The sequence below is a fragment of the Chrysochloris asiatica genome, unplaced genomic scaffold (assembly GCF_000296735.1).
Source record: "Chrysochloris asiatica unplaced genomic scaffold, ChrAsi1.0 scaffold00014, whole genome shotgun sequence".
Classification (NCBI taxonomy): Eukaryota; Metazoa; Chordata; class Mammalia; order Afrosoricida; family Chrysochloridae; genus Chrysochloris; species Chrysochloris asiatica.
Genome location: NW_006408532.1, coordinates 12,360,657 through 12,382,304, shown reverse-complemented (window position 1 = coordinate 12,382,304; position 21,648 = coordinate 12,360,657). Strand labels below are relative to the sequence as shown.

Below are 21,648 nucleotides of genomic sequence, written 5' to 3'. Positions count from 1 at the left end.
ACAAGTTGGAACCGACTCAACTGCGCTTAACAACTATATTGTAAATGACTTTTAAGTATTATTAAATAACAAAAGTACATTTAATAACTAGTTAGTCTATTATAAGATGTGCCATAGTTCATTTAATGAACCATTTTTAGTTAGACAACTACATTTTTTATTACAGCTTTCCTCTGTTTTAAACACTGAGTAAATTTAATTGCTAGATCAAACAGTATACACATTTTTTCCTACATTTGTTATTGAAAATATACACAGCAAAACACAGATGATTCAACAGTGTAGTTTTATTTGTTTTTCTATTTTAATTTCATGATTTGTAAGCACAGTAAGCAAAGGGATAAAGGTACGGGGTGAGAAGTCCCCAACAAACCAGGTGCAAGCTTCTAAGATTCTTCTCTATGTGGAGAACACAGGATATGCTTAATTTCTCCCAGTATGAATTGTGACAACATGGGTGAAGTGCCTAACCAAGAAAGCTCATTAGAAATTGAGTATCCAAGGTTTTCATTGAGAGCTGATCACATAGATGTCCTTTGTGAGTTGTTGTTGTTGTTAGTTGCCATCGAGTTGGTACCAACTCACAGTGACCTTATTGACAACAGAACAAAACACTGCCTGGTTCTGCACCAACCTCATAATCATTGCTACACTTAAACCTATTGCTGCTACCATTGTGCCAATCCTTCGTGGTGGTGGTGGTGGTGGTGGTGTCGTCCTCTTTTTTGCTGACACTTCATTTTACCAAGCATGATGTCTTTCTCCAGGGACTGGTCCCTCCTAATAAATATGTCTGAAGTAAGAGAGATGAAGTGCAGCCATCCTGGCTTCTCAGAAGCATTCTGGCTATAATTGTTCAACACAGATTTGTTTGTTCTTTTGGCAGTCCATGGTACTTTGAATATTCTCCTCCAACACCATAACTCAAGTGCATCAGTTCTTCTGCAGTCTTCTTTATTCATTTTCTGTATTTCACAAGCATTTGAAGTTATTGAAAATACTGTGGCTTGGATCAGGTGCACCTTAGTCCTCAAACTGACAGATTTTCCCGATGCAATGTTTCATTTGACTTCTTGACTGCTGTTTCCATGCATGTTGATGGTTGATCCATGCAAAATTAAGCTTTTGACAACTTCAGTCTTTTCTCCATTTGTATGCATGTTATTAATTGATCCAGTGGTAAAGATTCTTGTTTTCTTTACATTGAGGTGCAACTTGTACTTGAAAGCTGTGGTCTTTGATCTTCATCAGTAAGTATTTTAAGTTCTTTTCACTTTCAGAAAGCACAGTTGTATCATCTGCATATCGCAGGTTGTTAAGGAGTCTTCCCCCAGATGCTATGTTTTTCTTCATATAATCCAGCTTCTCAGACTATTTGCTCAGCATACAGATTGAATGGATATGGTTAAAGAATACAACCCTAGAGCACCCCTATCCTGATTTTAAACCATTGAGTGTCTCCTTGTTCTGTTCTAACATCTGTTTCTTGGTCTATGTACTGGTTCCTCATGAGCATAGTTAAGTATTCTGGAATACTCATTCTCCACGATGTTGTCCATAAATTGTCACAATCCAGACAATCAAAAGCATTTGTGTAGTCAGTTAGGCACCAGATTTCCAGGCTCCAAAGAGAAAAGCAGATATTTACCATAAACCATCTAAGTAAGTTTAATGTTTATATAATAACATGGCATGAGCCTTTCTTTTTAGTGAATGATAGGGGCCCTCTCAATGTTTAAAGAAGCTTGACTGGCATCTCTCAGACACCAGCCAAGGGCCAACATTGTAAGCTGGCATTTTAAGGAACAATAGTATCAGGAGGGACCAGTTGCTGGAGAAGGATATCATGTTTGGTAGGATGGAGGGTTAGAGAAAAAGAGGAAGACCCCCAGCAAGATGGATTGGCCAAGTGGCAGCATCGATGGACTCAAGTGTGGCAACAGTAGTGAGGTTGGCCCAGGATTGGGCAGTGTTTCATTCTGCTGTGCGTAAGGTCGCAATGAGCTGGTACTGACTTGATGGCACCTAACAAGAACAACAAAAAAGTATCATAAATATGGTATACAGCTGTGAGATTTTGGTTTTCCTCTCTTTTTCTCAATGATGTTTTTAGTTTTATATTTTCTTAATATCTGATAGTCTTATTCAAGTATAATCTCATCAATATCAATTATTTTCAGCTTGTTTAATTTAAAGTCTAAAATAGCTTTGTTGTTGTTAAGTGCCGTCGAGTCGGTTTCGACCCATAGCGACCCTGTACAGGGTTTCCGAGGGTGTAAATCTTTATGGGAGTAGAAAGCCTGATCTTTCTCCCGCGGAGCAGCTGGTAGTCTCGAACCGCTGACCTTAAGGTTCGCAGCCCGATTCGTAACCACTATACTACCAGACTCACTGGAATTATGTAATATGTATTAAGTAATTATGTAATATGCCTTAAGGCTTTTTAAGCTATGTAATCTCTCATGCAGAGCCATTGTACCAAAAATAAATAGTTGATGTTCAACCATTTCAAGAGGTAGCATATGATCAAGAGCCAATGGTACTGAAGGAAAAAGTCCAAGGTGCATTGAAGGAATTGGCAAAGAACAAGGCACCAGGAGTCAAGAAAGTGAGGTGGCACTGGAGGCATTCACTCATCTATGCTAAGAAATTTGGAAGACAGCTACTTGGTCACCTGACTAGAAGAGATCCATATTTGTGCCCATTCCTAAAAGAGATAACCCAATGGAATATAGAAAGCATCAGATAAACAAAAATCCTCACCACTGGATCAATAAATAACATCCATATAAATGGAGAAAAGATTGCAGTTGTCAAGTAAAATTATGCCAAATACAAAAATGGCTGCAACCATACATTGACAACTGCCAGAGGTTCAAGCCAGGTTCAGATGAGGACATGGAATGAGGGATGTCATTGCTGATGTCAGATGGATCTTACCTGAAAGCAGAGAATACCAGAAACATGTTGACCTTTGCTTTATTAACTATGAAAAGGCTTTCGATCATGTGGATCATGACAAGCTATGGACAACATTGCAGAGAAGGAGTATTCCAGAACACTTAATTGTTCTAACAAGGAACCTGTACATAGACCAAGAGGCAGTCTTTCGAACAGAACAAGGGGATACTCAATGGTTTAGAGTCAGGAAAGGTATGCGTCAAGGTTGCATTCTTTCACCATACTTATTTAATCTGTATGCTGAGCACATAATCCAAGAAGTGGAATTACGTGAAGAAAAATGTGGTATCAGGATTGGAGTAAGATTCATTCTTAACAAACTGCGATGATCTGATGACACTAGCCTGTTGAAAGAAAAGAGGACTTAAAAATGATGAAGATCAAAGACCATAGCTTTCAGTATGGATTGTACCTCAATGTAAAGAAAACCAAAATCCTCACCACTAGATCAATAAACAGCATCCATATAAATGGAGAAAAGATTGAGGTTACCATAGACTTCATTTTGATCGGATCAACCATCACCATTCATCGAAGCAGCAGTCAAGAAATCAAATGACTTATTGCATTAGACAGATCTGCACAAGACCTCTTTAATGTGTTCAAGAACAAAGATGTCAGTTTGAGGACTAAGGTGCACCTGACCCAAGCCATAGTATTTTTAATAACTTCAAGTGCATGTGAAAGTTGAACAGTGAATAAGGAAGTCATAGAAAAATTGATGCATTTGAGTTACGGTGTTGGAGGAGAATATTCAAAGTACCATGGACTGCCAAAATAACAGACAAATCTGTGGTGGAACAAGTATAGCCAGAATGCTTCTTGAGAGCCAGGATGGCTGCACTTCATCTCTCATACTTCAAATGTGTTATCAGGAGGGACCAGATCCCTGGAAAAGGACATCATACTTGGTAAAATGGAGTGTCAGTGAAAAAGAGGAAGACCCCCACCAAGATGGATTGGCTCAGTGGTAGCAGCAATGGGTTTAAGTGTAGCAGCGATTATGAGGTTGGTACAGAACTGGACAGTGTTTCCTTCTTTTGTGTGTAGGTAGGGTGGTTATGAGTCTGTACTGACTCGGTGGCACCTACGAGCATTTGTGGATGCTTTTTTGTTTTATGATTTTTCCCCCTTTATAATTTATTTGCTGAATAAGTCATTTATTCTGTAGTTTCTGTGTGAATTTTGCTGATTTGTACATCCATGGTTCTTTAGTATGTTTCTGTGTCCTATTTCATATATAATAATTGTTAGCTCTAAGGCTTGATAAAATTCAGATTTTATTTTAATATTTAATGTTAACTATTTAGCAAAAATATTTCATAGGTCATGATTGTGTTCCTTCATTAGGAGATGTATGATATCTAGTGTCTCTTTTGTGATATCCGTAGTTTCATGAAATCATTATAGGATATAAAATAAAGGTATTTTAATTTGATCATTCTATAAAGAGAAATTTTTATATATCTACTTGGTTATCCAGTAACACAGTCTATAAAACAAAATTAGAATAAATGCTTATGCTTGTCCAGTTTCCAAACATTGAATTGATTGACTAGCAAGTGCTTAGGGATAACTAATGGGCTTTAGTTTTGGGTATAAATATTATTACAAACTCACAGATTTTAAATATATTTTTGTTTAAATCCATTTCAACTGGTACCTATAAGTTGGCTACTGGGCCTCATAAACAGGGCCCTCCTAGTCTTCCAGTACTTTCTTGCTATTTGTTGTGACAGGATGCTCCAGGTTTATCATACATATTTTTCTATTTCATATCTGACATTCCAATTTTCTAAGGCGCCTTAGTGTCTTTTAGTGGAAAATGGCATTTCAGGACCAGCCTGAGTACACTTCTTATCCATGCATACGGAATATATCTCCCCATTGATTTACTTTTGTAGTTTGCCTTTTAAAGTTTTTTGTTGTTATAGTGTCTTTCAAAAAGCAAAAGTATTTTCATTTTGACGGCTTTCAGTTTATCTGTTTAATTTTTTTCCTTTTTTTGTTTCATGATTCTGTGTCCTAAGAAATAATTTGCTTTTAGCACAAGACTACAAATTTTTCTTTTGTTTTCTTCAAGCAGTTTTGCCATTTAATTCATGTTTTGATGGATATCTATTTTGAGTCAATTTTTGTTTTTAATAAAGTATGTGGGTTAATATCTTTTTAAAAATAAGTATCTAATACTACTAGTGGTATTTGTTGAAAAGAGCATTCTTTCCATTGTATAACCTTAGCACTTTTATGGAAAAACCAATTGATTAGATCTGTGGGTGTATTTTTGGGTTCTCTTCTGTTGACACATGTCTCTACCTTTTTTCTTCTTCTTTTGTCTCTACCTTTTACCAATTCTACAATCTCTTTTATTTTTGCAACTTCTTTAATTTAGTAAGGGAAAACGAATCTCTTGATTAAAAACCAAACTAAACTTCAAGGAAAGAAAATTTATTAGTTGTCCTTGAATATTATGATTTCAGCTGTTTGGCTTGCAGCAGTTTCTAGGAGAATTTTTACAATACAATATGGTTAATACCTGAAAACTTTTTTAATAGATTACAATACCAATTTGAAGTATATGCAAAGTCTGTTAAGGCTATGTACTTATTTAAGCTTTGTACAGAGGTTTAATTTTCTTAAAGTTAAGGTTACTTTAAAAAAATAATTCTGTTAAGAGTTAGATAAATGATGACTTCTTATTGTTCCATAGTTTATCTTGAGGAAAGTGATCTGGTGAAACAGTATCATCCAAAAGAAAATGATTTGGTATTTTTGGTTCCTGAAAGACTGAATGGAGAGAATGATACAGAAAGAAATCTCATGCAGGATCCCTACAAATACTATTGTGGTTATGTTTACAAATTTCGCCGCACTTCAGTCAGTAAGTACACAATGAGGCAATGAAAATTGATCTATTAGATAAGTTAAAGGCGCTTATTTTCAATTTTTCGTCTAAATTGTGCTTAACCAGCCATGTATTTGCTATACATTTACCAGACATGTGCTGCTGTGCTGATGACTTGTCTTCCAGTGTCCTTTTTCTGTTTTTTCATAGACTTTCCTGGAAAATTGCCAGGATTTATTACTGAACCTTTATGATTTAGAAGCTTTCTTTCATAATAGTCCTCTCCCTCTGGTGCATTCTTTTAATCTTTTATTAGGTTTTGTTATAAAACAGATAATCTGTATACCTTAAATCATACTCCAGCCTTGGTTTTTGTACTTTTACTCTGTGGTACTAAATACTTTTTCTTCATAGTACCACCATCTGACAAGCTTGATTATCGATTTCCCCCTTATAGAAAATAAGCTTTTTAAGGATGATAATATTGCCTGGGTCTTAGGAGGCATTCAGTAAATATTTATTCAATTAACTATTTAAATAATGTGCAGGAAAACATAAGCTATAAAATACTAGTTCTGAATAACCTTTTTAATTGGACAATAATATTCATCAGCAACTGAAATTGTTTTTTCTTCTTGATGATAGTGCGTAATGGGAAAGCTGAGTGTTCCCTTTCCATTCAGACCCAAGACAATTTTCCAGTTAATTTAAATGAACTTGTGAAATGTATTGTAATCAGTTCTTTGGTAACTACACAAAGGAAGTTGAAAGCCATGTCTTTGTTGAGTGGTCGGAACCAACTGGCCAGAGTTGTTCTGAATCCAAATCCCATGGACTTCTGCACAAAAGATTTACTAACTACAACGTCTGATAGAATTGTAAGTAATAAATATTTGATACCAGGGAAGGTTATAAAATTTAATGTCAGATTGCTAGCTAGTAAATACTCAGTATGTCTACAACAAAGACATATTCACTGTGAATGCACAGTGATATTGTTTAGTGCTAAGTTTACTATAAATTGTGTATGCCATTAATGTTACAAGGTAACCTGGTTAACTTAATTCAGGAAAGCAGTTTAGTGTAATATGAATTGAAAGTATGTTTGAAGAACAATATTGAAATGTTAGGTTGACATCCTACTTAGATATTTATTAGATTATTAAAATTCAGGAGTAGGAGTAGGTTTAATGGATTTATTTTGCATTTGAATGACAGAAGAATTGACAGATAATTCTACAAATGGGAAGATGAAGTTGTTATTTCATATTACTATTTCTCACTGTATAATCTGTTTGTATAGATTAAATCCCTATTGTGTACTAATAATAGGTGTCCAGGTGATGCCAAGAGAACCCTGGTGGCACAGTAGTTGAAGTGCTCAGCTGCTAACCCAAAGATCATCTGTTTGAATACAACAGCTGCTTTGCAGGAGAAGGAAGGATGTGACAGTTTGTTTCCATAAAGAATTATATAGCCTTAGAAACCCTATGAAGCAGTTCTACTCTGTCCTATAGGGTTCCTGTTAGTGGAAATCAAGTTGACAGCAATAGGTTTGGTTTTGGGTGGAACAAACGGTTGCCTTTCTAACTGCAAGGTCAGCAATTTGAACCTACCCAGCATAATCACAGAAGAAAGGCCTGGTGATCTATATCCAAAAAGATTATAGCCAAGAAAATCCTATGGTGCTCTCAGCTATACCATAAAACATTGGGTCCCTATGAGTCATAATTAACTCTATGACAGTAGGTTTTAGTTAAGCTTTTTTGCATATTATCTCATTGAATTCACACCCTTGGAATTTCAGGTTTTAATGGATCACAAAGACTGAGACTCATAGAGGTTAGTTCAGTAAACTAGTTTAAGCAACACAGTTTTAAACTTGGATATCACTTCAAAGCTCAGGTCTTTTCTGCTATATCATACTGTGTTCAGAAAGAATTTTGGAATATTTGTTTTTATAGTTGAAGGGGAGAATTAAAATAGGAGCCAGAGAATAGTTAGAAGAAAATTATAGGAATAAATGTAATTTATTGTCATCTTCTTTATAAGAATCACAAACAAAAATAACAATTGTGGTATCACAAAAATGGAATTGTAGTATTTGTAAAATGGACCAAAAAGCCTGTTGTTGTTGTTATGTGCCATCAAGTTGGTACTGAATCATAGCAACCATATGTACAACAGAATGAAACACTGCCCAGTCCCTGGGCCAACCTCACTATCGTTGCCATGCTTGAGCCAATTGATGCTGCCACTTTGCCAGTCCATCTCGCTGGGGGTCTTCCTCTTGTTCTCTGACCCTCCACCTTACCAAACATGATATCCTTCTCCAGCGACTGGTCCCTTCTGACAATATGACCGAAGTATGAGAGACGAAGTTTGGAAATAATAATTAAGTTTTCCTTCCCGTAGTGAAAGTGCTCTTAAGTTAAAGCATGACTTAGGGTCTTTTCCAAACCAAACTCAAAGTTTCTGATGGATATCGATTAGAAGAAATCCAAATATGTTTTAATTAATGTTCATTTCATATGTCAGTACATAAAAAAACAACTCAATCTCACTAATGCCTTTTATGTAGATTACTTACTTAAGAGATTTCAATGAAGACCAAAAGAAAGCAATAGAAACTGCTTATGCTATGGTGAAACACTCACCATCAGTTGCCAAAATCTGTCTTATTCATGGACCACCCGGAACAGGAAAGTCAAAAACTATTGTTGGCCTCCTATACCGCCTACTGACAGAGGTAGAGTATGAGTGAGGGTGTTGGTGTCATTGATTGAATACCTTGCTTTGTTTTACTTCCAATTTGGTATTAAAATTCTTTTTTTCTTTAACTTTTGTGTTTATTTTTGATATTATTAGTTGTGTGGAAATAGATTGGAGAAAGGGGGGTGTGCAAAGGAAGGGAAGGGAAGGTTGGAAGAAGTAAAAAGAACAGAAGACGCTATCTCACATGAAACTAATCCTCAAGGCTAGAATGATTGCATTCCATCTTCATAGGTTCCGTCTAATGCCGGGCAACCATCTTAAATATATTCTTGGGCTGGATTTTTGTTATATTGAGGTTTGCTTAAAATAAGTGGATGATCAGTTACGGCTCAGAGTAATTATGATAAAATTTTATGCCAGAGTAATTTTAATGTCATTTTAAGATTTGCATATGTTTGCTTCTTTTCAACTAAGTGGTAATTTTTGAGCATGCATGGAAGTAGAGAACAACTTTAAAACTACATGATAGAGCTCACTGGTGTTTTCTTTTTGTTTTGTGTGTGTGTGACAAATTGTAGAACCACAGGAAGGGACATACAGATGAAAACTCTAATGCCAAAATCAAACAAAACCGTGTTCTTGTGTGTGCGCCTTCCAATGCAGCTGTGGATGAACTTATGAAAAAAATTATCCTCGAATTCAAAGAAAAATGTAAAGATAAAAAGAATCCTTTAGGTATGATCCTTTTGCTTTTAATTTGGTTTTTGCTTTCAGTGTTTAGTGTGGGCAGTTTTAAATAACAAAGATTAAGCAATTGTGGTTTAAAAACTTCTTCTTGGAACTTACAACCCATTGTGCTTCATGGTGGACACTGTTCTGAGTACTGAGGTGTCAATAGAAAATAAAAACATGAATCTTGACAACAAAGAAACAAGGACTAATGTGGGAATTGGGCAGGCCATTGGGCAATTTTGATAAGTGACAAGTTCTATCAGCAAGTCAAAAAGTATTGCTATAAAACCATAGCGGTCTTTATCATATGAAAATATCAATATGCAGCTATTCTTTTTCAGCAGATCCTCAATCTAGGTCTACACACTTCTGAAGGCAATGTTTCCATCCCTGCAACTCTACCCACAAAATTCTGCATTTTAAAATTTGTACCAGGTCAAAAGGAGAAATTTTTTTAAAGTTCTTTGAGTTTTGAGAACAAAAAGAAGACAGGGCAAGATCTGGTCTACAGGGTGGATAAGAAAAGGTTTCCCAAAGTAACTCTCTAGGACAGTCTCTACTATGCTCAACAAATGAGCAGGTACATTGTCATGATGGAAAAAAAATTCCTCAATACAACTTTCTTGGCAATGAAGTTTTCAATTTTCTTAAAACATCTTACTCAAAAGCCCCATGATCATCCTGTTTTCTTCAAGAAAATCGATCAAAATGACCCCTTTAGAGTGCTGAAAGCCAGCCTCTGGAGCCTTATGAGCTCACCATTCAGCCTTGAATGTAATTAGCCCAGCAAGTCCCCTAAGAAGCCACTGTATTTATCGGACCTTTTTTTTTTTTTTTTTTTTTTTTGAAGACACTAAAACTAAAACAAGAGAATTTGTTTGCAGCCATCCTTTGATCATGTATGTATGAACTGGAACCCTGGTAGTCATGCTTACTAACCTTGTATAATGGGGTAAAATGTATGGTGCTTTGAGAACACCTGAGAAGAGAGAGGGCTTTGGAACAGTCAGCTGGTTAGGAAAAGGTTTTGGAGAAAATGTTTAAGATGTAACCTGAAGAACAATTAAGAGTTAGCCATGGTGAGTAGAGGGAAGGGCACTTAATCAGCTGTTATGATAAATAAAAAGAACTTCTTATAGTTCAGTAAAACTAGAATGCAAGGAAACTCCAAAAACTATGTAGATCAGTAGTCAAAACAGCCTGGTACTAGTACAGTGGAAGACACACAGATCATTGGAACAGAATTGAAAACCCAAGCATATCAGGCAAAGAACTGATCTCTAAAATGGACAGAAACTTCAACACGTCAAAAAGAAAGAGACAGATATTCAATTAGAAATTGTATGGGGAACATGAACTAATATTTTACCAAAGAAGGCATTCAGGTGGCCAACACACATATGCTGAAATGCTGTCAGTCATTAGCAATTGTTAAGTGCCATCGAGTTGGTTCTAATTCATAGTGACCCCATAGAGGGTTTCTGCGTCTATAAATCTTTGCAGAAAGAGAAAGCCTTATCTTTCTCCCTTGGAGCAGCTGGTGGGGTCGAACCATTGACCTTGTGGCCCACAGTCTAGTGATGTATCCTAAAGACCCACTGCCATTAGAGATGCAAATCAGAACAGATATTATCTCACCTTAGCATTAATGGCATAGTTAAAAAAACACAGAAACAAATGCTGGCGAAGGTGTGGAGCATCTGGGACCCTCTTACACTGCTGATAAGATTGTAAATGATACAAGCACTATGAAAAAACATTATAACTTTTCCCCCAAAAGTTGGAAATAGAACTACCTTATAACCCCTTAATATATATCCGCAAGATAAGCCATAACATGAATAGATAAATAACTCATGGCATCCCAGCATTATTCACAATAGCAAAAAGATGGCAACAGCCTAAATGCCCGTCAGTAGAAGAATAGATAAATGAACTTTGGTACATACAATGGAATACTGCACAATGATGAAAAATAACAAGCTGCAAAACGCCATATAACATGGTTGAACTTGCAGGACATTATGATGAGTGAAATTAATCCCCAAAATTATAAATACTGTATGAGACCAGTAAGTCAAGAAAGGATTTTCATGCTGAAAAAAGCATTCTTTGATGGTTAGTTGAATCCACCGGCTAGAAGGGTTTTTTGTTGTTAAGTGACGTCAGGTTGGTTCACTCATAGCCACCCTCGATTGGGTTACCAAGCTGTAATTTTTTTTTTTTTTTTTTTTAACTTGTGAGTTGAATGAAGGTTTACAGACAAGGTCATCAGCTTTACATTCAACAAATCATACATTTTGTTTCATCTCAATGATTACAGTCTCTTCCTTGTAACAATAGTTATGCTGCGTCCTCCTTGTGGTTCTCAACAACATTCCAACTCCCTTTCTAACCCTTTTTGAGTTTGTCCTTAGGAAAATGTTGCCCTTTTGATCCCAAGTGATTGATCATTCCATGGCAAACATACCTTGCTAGTGTTGTTGTCTCCCCCAATGAACTTACCAGCTACTTGGCTGAAAACTGGGCCATGAGGGTGAGTTCCTTTCCAGACCTGAAGGGTGGTCAGGGGTCATAGATTCAGGTTTCTTTGATGCCAATATATCCATGAATGTGGTGGAGCATTTTGTTGTTGTTAGGTGCCATCGAGTTGATACCAACTCATAGTGACCCTTTGTACAACAGAATGAAACACTGCCTGGGCCTGCTTCAACCTCACAATCATTGCTACATTTGAGTCAATCACTGCTGCAACTGTGCCAATCCATCTCTTTGGGGTCTTGCTCTTTTTCTCCGACCTTCCATTTTACCAAACATGATATCCAACTCCAGGGACTGGTCCTTCCTGACAGTATGTCTGAAGTATGAGAGAGAAAGTCTGGCCATCCTGGCTTCCAGAGAGCATTCTGGGTATAATTCTTTGAACATAGATTTGTTTGTTCTTTTGGCACTCCATGATACTTTTAATATTCTCTTCCCACCGTTAACTCAAATGCATCAATTCTTGTACGGTCTTCCTTACGGTCCAACTTTCACATACATGAGAGGTTATTGAAAATACCATGGTTTGGGTCCAGGTGCACCTTAGTCCTCAAACTGATATCCTTGTTCTTGAACCTTTTAAAGAGGTATTATGCTGCAGATTTGCCTAATGTAATGTTTAATTTCTAAGCTGCTCCTTGCCCCTGAGTGTTTTATCATAGATGTAAGCAAAATGAAGTCTTTGACAACTTCAATCTCTTCTCCATCTATTTTAATGCTATTTATTGGTCTAGTGGTGAGGATTTTTGTTTTCGTTACAATGAGGTATAATCCATACTGAAGGCTCTAGTCTTTGGTCTTCATCAGTAAGTATTATAATTCCTCGTTCCTTTTAGCAAGCAAGCTTGTGTCATCTGCATACACAGGTTGTTAATGAATTTTTCTCCAATCCTGATGCCGTGTTCTCATTTACATAACCTAGCTCATCAGAATATTTGCTCAGCATGCAGATTGATGAGTAAGTATGATGAAAGAATACAACACTGGCACACATGTTTTCTGATTTTAAATTATCCGATGTTCCTTTGTTCTGTTCAAACAGCTGCCACTTTGTACAGGTTCCTCATGAGCCCAATTAAGTGTCAGAATATTCATTGTCTGCAATGGTGTCCATAGTTTGTCATGATCCACACAATCGAAAGCCTTTATATAGTTAATAAAGCAAAGGTAAACATCTTTTTGGTATTCTCCAGTTATTACATTGGAGAATCAGTGTACTGTTGCAGCCATCTTTGAATTATCTTTAGCAAAATTTTACTTGGTATGCAATATTAATGATATTGTCTAATGATTTCTGTGTTCCATTGTGTCACCTCTTTAGGATGAGCACAAATATGGATCTATTCCAATTAGTTGGCCAGCTAGCTGTCTTCCAAATTTCTTGGCATACATGAGTGAGTCTCCGGTGCTGCGTCAGTTTGTTGATTCAATTAGTATACCATCAATTCCCAGAGCCTTGTTCTTGGCCAGTGCCTTCAGTGAACCTTTGACTTCTTCCTTCAGTGTCATTGGCTCTTGGTCATACGCTATCTGTTGAAACGGTTGGACATTGACCATTTCTTTTTAATATGTATTCCTTCCATCTTCTTCCTTTTTTTTTTTTTATTTGCCACCATTTAATAATACAAAACTATAGTCTTTTGCAATCTGCCCTAGGATTTGGTTGCCTGCTAGAGTAGGTATATAAATGAAAAGCCCTTAATAATAATAGTAAAAGTTATCTTCAAGTAAGTTTCTTAAGCTTTAAATTTGTGACATTGACAGTAATTTTGAACATGCAGGATATGAAGGGGCTTCAAAAAGTTTGTGTAAAAATTCCATTATCTTTCGATTAGATTTTTCCACAAAATTTTTTTGTTGTTCCCTTGTAGTTAATGTGGTTTTATTTGAATAAAATTTGTATTTCAATGCTCAGCTGCTAACATGTGAAAAGAATAATCTTTTTCTGATTGTTTATATTAAAAATCACCCTGAAATGTAGGTTTAGCTTAGCTGCTTAGCTGCTGAGTGGTTTTGTCTCAATTTCTGGTTTTGTTTCTGTGGTTTTTATTAGACTTGTAGTCAAGATGTCAGCCAATTCTGCAGGCTTGTTTGGGCTGGAGGATCTGCTTCCTAGTAGGAGATATCTGTTGCTCACTATGTGCGCCTTTTCATGGAATCATCCTGATACCGTAGCTGGTTTTCCTGTGTTAGGTACATGAAATGGGAGGTGTAATAGTTAAGGTTTTGTGTCAGCTTGACTGGGCTAAGGTTCTCATTGATTTGGCAGCTGAGATGTAACTATTTTCCATGATGCGATCAACATAAAAGAGCCAGGAGTGGAGTGCATCCTTTTGACTTTTGGGGTCCCTGCAATGTGAAGCTCCTAGATCCAGGGGAAGATTGATACCAACATGTATGGAGCTCTCCAAGGAATACTGGACCTACAAATGAATTGTAGAGTCGCAGGTCCCCAGCAGAAGAGAGAGAGTCCTTTTCTTGTGTCCATTCTATTGGAGTCCCTTCCATCTTTTGATGCTTTCTGCAGTATTTAGTATTTTGCCCATAAAATTCTTCAAGTCAAAGCTTGAATTTTTTCTTCAGTTGCTTCAGAAATGCTAACCTTGTTCTTCCCTTTTGGTTTTCTAACTCCAGATACATTTCATTATAATATTGGACTTTGTCTTCAGAGCTGCCATTTGAAATTTTCTGTTCAACTCTTTGACTTCTTCATTTCTTCCACTTGCTTTTAGCATCTCTACACTGAAGAGAAAATATCAGAGTTTCTTCTGACATTCATTTTGGTCTTTTCTCTTTTTTTCTTGTCTTTTTAATGACCTTTTGCTTTATTCTATATGGTCTCCTTGATATCACCCCGTAACTCTGGTCTTCTTTCTTTAGTGTGTAAGTCATCAACTCTGTTAACTGAGATGATCTCTAAATTCAGGTGGGATATGTTCAAGATCAAATTTTGGTTCTTGTGTGGACTTGTTTTAATTTTCTCTATCTTCAGCATGAACTTGCACATGAGCAATTGATCGTCTGTTGCAGTTTGCTCCTGGCCTAGTTTTGGCTGATGATATGGAGCTTTTCTATCATCTCTTTCCACAGATGCAGTCAGTTTGATTTCTGTGTATTCCGTCTGGTAAGGTCCATGTGTATCATCTTCTTTTATGTTGTTTGAAAAAGATATTTGCAATGAAGAAGACATGGGTCTTGCAAATTTCTATCATGTGATCTCCAGCATGGTTTCTATCACCAAGGCAATATTTTCAAACGGTTGTTCTTCCTCTTTGTTTCTAACTTTAGCATTCAATCACCACTAATTATTAATACATCTTGATTGCATGTTTGATCAGTTTGAGAGTGAAGAAGTTGATAGAACTCATCAATTTTGTCATCACTGGCTTTTGTGGTTGGTGCATAAATTAGAATAATAGTAGTAGATACTGGTATTCCTTGTTTTTAAGTACCATCAAGTCAGTTCTGACCCATAGCGACCCTGTATAAATGGGTTCCAAGGAGCAGCTGGTAAGTTTGAACTGCCAACCTTGTGATTCAAACTGACCATGTGCTCGAGTGCTTATCCAAGAGTGCCACACCAGGACTCCTTGTAGGTATGTGGATGGATATTACCTGTCACAGACAGTGTTGTACTTAAAGATTATTCTTGAAATGTTCTTTTTGATGATGGTTACAGTGCCATTGTCTCTTCAATTTGTCATTCCCAGCATAGTAAACTATGTTATTGTCATTTTCAAAATGGCCAATACCAGTCCATTTCAGTTCACTAATGCCTAGGATATTGATGTTTATACATTTCTTTTTTGACAACTGCTAATTTTCCTAGATTCATACTTCATACATTCCATATTCTGATTATTAATGGATCTTTACAGCTATTTCTTCTCATTTTGAGTTGCGTCCCATCAGCAAATGAAGGTCCCAAATTTTTTACTCCATTTGCTTCATCATAGTCAACTCTACTTTGAGGCAGCTCCTCCCCAGTTGTAGTTTGAGTGCCTTCCAACCTGAGGGGCTCATCTTCCGGCAGTATGATGATGGTGGTGGTGGTTGTTATGTGCTGTGGAGTCGGTTCTGACTCATAGCGACCCTGTATAGGGTTTCCGGGAACAGAAAGCCTCATCTTTCTCCCGTGGATCAGCTGGTGGTTTTGAACTGCTGACTACGAGATTAGTCAGCACTATGTTACCAGAGCTCCTTGTGGTGGTAGTGGTGCTTATATGCTGTAGAGTTGGTTCTGACTCGTAGCGACTGTTTACAGGAGCAGAAAGCCTCATCTTTCTCCCATGGAACAGTTGGTAGCTTCAAACTGCTTTACCCTGAGGTTAGCAGCCCGACTTGTAACCACTATGCTATGTTCTGGTATTCTTTATCATGTTTCAGTATTCAATATTCTAATGCTATCTGACAGTATTCCACTGCTATTATAAGGCTTTTATAGTGTGTCTTAGTCTGGAAGCTCAGCTGAAACCTGTCCACCATGGGTGACCCTGCTGGCTTTTAAAATACCAGTGGCATAGATTCCAGAATCACAGCAACATGCAAGCCACCACAGTATGACAAACTGACAGCTATACCAATTTACCTGAGACTATGATCCTGATCCCTCAGGCCAGGCATTTCATTGTGGTGGTGATGGTTATGTGCCAAGGAGTTGGTTCCAACTCACAGCGACCCTGTGAAGGGTTTCTGAGGATATAAGTCTATGGGATTAGAAAGTCTGCTCTTTCTCCTGTGGAACAGCTGGTAGTTTCAAACTCCTGACCTTGAGGTGAGCAGCCCGACTCGTAAACCACTACACTACCAGAGCTGCTTAGCAACTCCTCATAGCTAGGAAGGTTTTGTAATTTTTTCCCTGGTATGCTTTACTATATTCATGGATACATTTGCAGCAAAGTTAAGTACCCATGCATAAATATTCTTTGTCAAACATAATATGTGTATTTTTTCTGTCTTCTCCCACTCTCTCTTCAGTACCCATTCAGCCTTCTCTATCCATGCATCTACTCGTAGGTCACCGTTATTGGCAGAACTGTGTATATAACAGTATTGACCTCTGTTGCCTTTAACTCTTTTACTCCTCCCAGTGTCTTCCCCAAACTCGCATCATTTTTTACCAGCCTCCCTCTTCCTGTATATTGCCTTCCCCTTCTCCCAAGCAGATGCATGTTTACTCTCTAGCCACTTACTCTCCTTTCCCCTTCCTCCACTGGTAACCATCAAAGAATGTTTTAGTATGAAAACCTTTTCTTGTGTTTTTACATTAGTGGTCTTATAGACTATTTGTCCTTTTATGGTTGACTAATTTCATTCAGCATAATGTCCTTCAAGGGAGTATGGTGGCTCTAGAGAATAAGCAATGGACTGTAGACCACAAGGTTGGCTGTTTGAGCCCACCAGCGGATCAGCAGGAGAAAGATGAGACGTTTTCCATCAAAGATTTGTAGTCTTGAAAACCCTGTAGGGTTGCTATGAGTTGAAACCTACTTGATGGCACTTAACAACAACGTCTTCCAGGTATTGCAGATTCATCGTTATTCTTTAATGTTGCATATTGTTCCTTTGTATGTACAACCAGAGTTTATTTACTCATTTATCCATTGATGGGCACTGAGGTTAGTGTCATCTTTATTTTTCACTCTTGGGAATCTGAATGAACATTGATGTGCTTATATCTGGTCACATCATAGCTCTTATTTCTCTAGGGTTTATACCTAGGATCATAAGATACTTATATTTTTAACATTTTAAAGAAGTTCCATATTGTTCATATTGTTTCCCTCAATGGTTGCACTATTTTTGAATCCCACCAACAGTGTGTAAGTCTCCTCACACCCTCATTAGCATTTGTTAGTTTCTGTTTTCTTGAATTTGGCTATTAATGCTTCTTTGAGATGATATTTCAGTGTTGTTTTGATTTGCATCTAATGACTAATGATTGTGAGCAATTCTTTATGTGTTTGTTAGCCACCTGAATGTCGTCTTTGGTGAACTGTCTGTTCAAGTCCTTTTTATATTGGATAGTTGTGTTTTTGTTGATATTTTCCGTAAATTTTAGAGAATAAGCTCTTGTCTGTTATGTTGTTACCCCAAATTTTTGCAAGTCTATAGATTCTCTTCTTACTCTTTTGATTCATGTAAATATTTAATTTTTAGGAGGTCTAGTCATCTAGTTTGTCTTCTGGTGTGTTTGATAATGTATTTATGCCATGTATTAGAACCCCTATGTTGCTCATACTTTTGATGATTTTAAAGTTTTAGGTTTTTCATTTGGTGTTTGATCCATCTTGAATTCATTTTTGTATATGGTGATGGATTTGGGTCTTGTTTCATTTTTCTGCAACTGGATATCCAATTTTGCCAACGTCGTTTGTTGAAGAAGATATCTTTTCTCCATCTAATGGGTTTTGACCCTTCATCACAGGTCAGTTTCTAGATGGATGGATTTATGTCTGGGTTCTCAATTCTGTTCCATTGGTTGTTTTGACACCTGTCGCTGTATGACAAGTTTTGGTATTGAGGAGTGTGAGATCTCCTACGTTTTTCTGCTTTAGTAGTGCTTTGCTTATCTGGGATTTCTTTCCATTCCATATAGAGTTGGTGATTGGTTTTTCCATCTCTTTAAAGAATGCTGATAGAATCTGGATTGGCGTATGTCTGTGGATCACTTTGGATAGTATTACTACCATATTTTCACAAGGTTAAGTCTTCATGTCTAGGAACATGGTATATTCTTACATTTATGTAAATTTCTCGTGGTGGTGGTGGTGTGCTGAGGAGTTGGTTCTGACTCATAGCGACCCTGCGTCGGGTTTCCGAGGCTGTAAATCTTTACAAGAGCAGAAAGCCTCATTTTTCTCCCGTGGAACCACTGGTAGTATCAAATTGCTGACCGTGAGATTAGCAGCCCGATTCATAACTATTACACTACCAGAGCTCCTTAGATTTCTTGTAGTAGTATTTTATCATTTTCTTTAAATAGATATTTGTTGTCTTTAGTTCAGTTTATTTCTAAGTACTTCATCGTTTGAATGACTTTTGTAAATGACATTAATTTCCTGATTTCTTTTTCAGAGTTCTCTTAATTGGTGTAGAGGACTCTGACTGGTTTTTGTTAATTGATCTTATATCCTGCCATTCTGCTGAATCATATTGTTCCAATAGTTTTCTTATTGAGTCTCTAGGATTTTCTATGTATATGATCACATTATCTACAAATAGAGATAGTTTTAGTTCCTCTTTGTCAATCCCTTATGTTATTGCTCAGACCAGGATTTCCAATGCAGTATTGAATAGGAGTAGTGGTAAAGAATACCCTTGTCTGGTTTCATTTGCAGTGGGAAGTTTTTCAATCTCTGTCCATTGAGAATAATGTTGGTCATTGATTTTGTGAATGTTACCTTAATTATGTTGATCAATTTACCTTTTAGTCCTATATTTTTTTAGAGTTTTTATTAGGAGTGGGTGTTGGGTTTTGTCAAATACCTTTTCTACATAAATTGATAATGATCATGTTGTTATTTCCCTTTGTTTTATTTATGTGGTAGATTGTTGTTGTTGTTATTGTTGAATGCCGTCGAGTCGGTTCCGACCCATAGCGACCCTGTACAGGGTTTCCGAGGGTGTAAATCTTTACGGGAGTAGAAAGCCTCATCTTTTTCCTGCGGAGTGGCTGGTAGTTTCAAACCGCTGACCTTAAGGTTCGCAGCCCGATTCGTAATCACTACGTTACCAGAGCTCCTTCCTCGGAAACCCTGTACAGGGTCGGTATGGGTCGGAACAGACTTGACGGCACTTAACAACAACATGTGGTGTAGATTACATTGTATATATAAGGAACAACAAAAAAAGCCTGTTACATCGGAAATTGGTATTGTAACACCTGCATTTTTTGGATTGATATATGTTCTTTCATTCTTTGATTTTTTTTCTTATTTTTATCTTTGTGTTTAAACTCTATCTTTATAGACAGCGTATTGATAACTTGTGGTTTCTTATCCATTGTATTTCTTTACAAGTACAATTAATCCATTTATATTAAGTTTAATTATCAATCGGTATGAATTTGCAGCTGTCATTTTCCAATTTTTAAATTTGTTTTTGTGTTGATTGTTTTGGTCATTATATTTTTCTGTGCTTGGTTCTGTTTGTTTACAGATCTTCTTACTTCCTTGTTGCTGCTTTTGGCAGTTTTCTAATTTCCTGATCAATCTCTTCTTTAGTTATAGGTCTTCAGAACTTAATCATTTTGTTCTTTGTAGGTATCTTTTTGCTTTTCCCAAACTGCTTTCAGGATTCTTTTTTTGTAGTTAGTTTTGGAAGGTTTGATTATAATATGTCATAGTGATTTTCTTTTGGGGGTCTATACTGTTGCAGATTCATTGACCTTCTTGAAAGCATATCTTCCTGTTTTTCGTGATGTTGTTGTTGTTAGGTACCATCAAGTCGGTACCGACCCATAGCAACCTTATTCACAGTGTAATGGAACACTGGCCGATCTTAGGCCAACCTCACTATTGTTGTCATGCTTGAGCCCATTGATGGTGACACTTTGCCAGTCCATCTTCTTGGGAGTCTTCCTCTGACCCTCCACCCTACCAAACATGATATCCTTCTCCAGTGACTGGTCCCTCTTGACAGTATGTCCAAAGTATGAGAAAGGAAGCTTGGCCATCCTGGCCTCTAAGGAGCACCCTGGTTGCACTTCTTCCAACACAGATCTGTTTGTTCTTTTGGCAGCCCATGCACTTTCAATATTCTCCTCCAGCACCATAACTCAAAAGCATCAATTCTTCTGTGGTCTTCCTTATTCAGTGTCCAGCTTTCACATGCATATGGGCTTATAGAAAATACCATCGCTTAGGTCAGACACACCTTAGTCCTCAAGCTGACATCTTTGCTCTTCAACACTTTATATAAAGGTCTTGTGCAGCAGATTTGCCTAATGCAATACACTGTTTGATTTGCTGCTTCCATGAGTGTTGATCGTTGATCCAAGAAGAATGAAGTCCTTGACAACTTTAATCTTTTCTCGGTTGATATGAATTTTGTTTATTGGTCCAGTGGTGAGGATTTTTGTTTGCTTTACGTTGAGATGCAATCCATACAGAAGGCTGTGGTCTTTGATCTTCATCACTAAATATTTTAAGTCTTCTTCACTTCCAGCAAGAAAGGTTGTATCATCGCATATCGCAGGTTGCTAATGAGTCTTCCTCCAATCCTGATGCTATATTTTTCTTCATATAACCCAGCTTCTGGATTATTTGCTCAGCATACAGGTTGAGTAAGTATGGTGAAAGAATACAACCCTGTTGCACATTTTCTTAATTTTAAACCATTCAGTATTCCCATATTCTGTTTGAACAGCTGCCTCTTGGTCCAAGTACAGATTCCTCATGAGCACAATTAAGTGTTCAGGAGTATTCATGCTTCGCAATGTTATTCTTTGCTTTAAGCCAAGATCTATCGGACATCAGCAGTGATATCCCTCGTTCCACGGCCTCTTCTGAATCCGGCTTAAACCTATGGAAGTTCTCTGTCAATGTATGCTTGCAGCCGTTTCTATATTACCTTTAGTAAAACTTTACTCGCATGGGATATCAAAGACATTGTCTGATAGTTTTCGCATTCCATCGTGTCACCTCTCTTTGGAATGGCCCAAATACAAATCTCTTCCAATCAGTTGGCCAGATAGTTGTCCTCCAAATTTCTTGGCATAGATGGGTGAGTGCCTCCTGTGCTGCCTCACTTTCTTGAAGGATTTCAATTTTTAGTCCATCAGTTCCTGGTGCCTTGTTCTTTGCCAATTCCTTTAATGTGTCTTGGACTTTTCTCTTCAGTATCATTGGTTC

General features: G+C 37.1%; 1 protein-coding gene across 1 annotated transcript in view; it reads left to right on the top strand.

Annotated features, from left to right (window-relative positions):
- SETX (senataxin) overlaps window positions 1–21,648 on the top strand; it is a 110,798-nt gene that overhangs the window by 51,130 nt on the left and 38,020 nt on the right. The window contains exons 10-13 of the mRNA XM_006834994.1: window positions 5,672–5,842; window positions 6,452–6,684; window positions 8,388–8,555; window positions 9,100–9,256. Coding sequence (XP_006835057.1) covers window positions 5,672–5,842; window positions 6,452–6,684; window positions 8,388–8,555; window positions 9,100–9,256 — 729 coding nt within the window. The remainder of the gene's footprint in view (window positions 1–5,671; window positions 5,843–6,451; window positions 6,685–8,387; window positions 8,556–9,099; window positions 9,257–21,648) is intronic.